Source organism: Apaloderma vittatum, unplaced genomic scaffold, assembly GCF_000703405.1.
Source record: "Apaloderma vittatum isolate BGI_N311 unplaced genomic scaffold, ASM70340v1 scaffold12717, whole genome shotgun sequence".
In the NCBI taxonomy this organism is placed as follows: domain Eukaryota; kingdom Metazoa; phylum Chordata; class Aves; order Trogoniformes; family Trogonidae; genus Apaloderma; species Apaloderma vittatum.
The window spans coordinates 16059-17541 of record NW_009725750.1 but is presented as its reverse complement, the minus strand read 5'-3'; the positions used below and the strand labels follow the sequence as shown (position 1 = coordinate 17541).

The following is a 1483-nucleotide window of genomic DNA, read 5'->3' as shown; positions in this document are numbered from 1 at the left end:
ATGCCTGTAAAGAGCAGATTTCAGTTGCTGGTGAGCTTCACACCCTTCTTATTTGTGACCGGAAGAAAAACAGGTTTGAGTGAATTCCTTGGGTGTGCTGGAGTCCTTCTGAGACGGCTTTTCTGGAAATACAAGAGCAAATTAGATGCGTTCCCTGGGCTCTTAGCGTGTACCCAAAGCAGTGGCAGTTGTGCGTATCGCACCCGTGGCCGAGTCCTCCCTTGGTGGGGGTTTGCCCGTCCAGCAGCTCCCGTCCCATCCCGCACTGCTCGGGGACGCTTCGGCTCCCTGTGCTTGCTCCAGCTCGGGGGAGAGCTGCGCCTGCCCGGCCAGGGCAGTCACGTGTAGCTCTTTCTCTTGCTCAGTTGTCCGTTCTAAGCAAGTTTTCTGTTTGAGTAGTGGCAATAGAAGATGGTATTTAGTATGAGCAGGTTGTGCGTGGTGGGTACTTGATACCCAGTGGAGAGAATGGCACAGTGACTGCCCTGCTCAAGAGGGTGTCTGTGCAAAGTGAGGTTGTTCTACCTGCATAGTATTAGGGTGATGGCTTTGTAGAAGCATTTGCACTTTTGACGTGCTGATGTTGGCTGATTTCTGGGACTGTATACCTGTATTAGTATTGAGCATCTGCATCTAGATTTTGGGAAATCTGTTACCTCACCAAAGCAGTAATGAGCAGGACCGGGTGAGTGGACATTAAGAGACTAAATAATTGTTTTGCTTCAGCTTAAACAAACAGCAGATTTTACAAGTTGAACAGCCTGAGACCCTGTGGTATGTGAGTAGATAGGAATAATGAGAAGTGGCTTTGGCTCTGTGTTAGGACGGGGAGTACCTCCTGTTGCTGTCAGGGCGTTGAAGTGAGCTTGCCTGGCTCTTGGCTTGTGTGAAGGTACAGTAGACTGATCGTTTTGGTGTTCACCTCATGTGAATTAGTGCCGGGTTTGCTACAGACATTTCTGTTTCAGTGATGAACAGGTCCCCCATAACCACTGCTGTAACCCCTCTGGGCCGGTCGCAGAGCCGGTGGCAGCTTCTCTGCCCAGTGAGGCACCCGCTGCTGCTTCAACTTGGGTTGTTCGTGGGGTCCCGCAGGCGATGGTGCATCCCGGCCGGCGCTGTCGGCTCTGCCTGGCTTGGTAAAGGGGAAAGCTCGTGCTTTTGCTGCCCGCTGTCTGTGTCTCTCTGCAGAACATTGTGTCCAAGAACGCTATGCAGTACCGTGGGAATGCCCAGCACGATGCGCAGGAGTTTCTGCTTTGGCTTCTAGACAGAGTCCACGAAGATCTGAACAATGTGGTGAATTACAGCGGCGTGCCTCCGCTCAAGGTGAGGCGGTTTGGTGGGAACCGACGTGGGATCCTAGCTGTAACTTTGCATACAGGCTTTCTTTTTAAATTAGATCTCTCTGTTGGCTTCTCAACTCCGATAGTTGAGATGGAACAAAAGCTTGGGAACAAAAATGGTGTTTGTTCCTGGCCCT

General features: G+C 51.4%; 1 protein-coding gene across 1 annotated transcript in view; it reads left to right on the top strand.

Moving 5' to 3' along the window:
* Positions 1 to 1194: 1194 nt before the first annotated feature.
* The window catches only part of USP31 (ubiquitin specific peptidase 31), a 13600-nt gene continuing 13311 nt past the window's right edge, over positions 1195 to 1483 (top strand). The window contains exon 1 of the mRNA XM_009873024.1: positions 1195 to 1329. Within this exon, the coding sequence (XP_009871326.1) occupies positions 1213 to 1329 (117 nt within the window). The 5' untranslated portion in view covers positions 1195 to 1212. The remainder of the gene's footprint in view (positions 1330 to 1483) is intronic.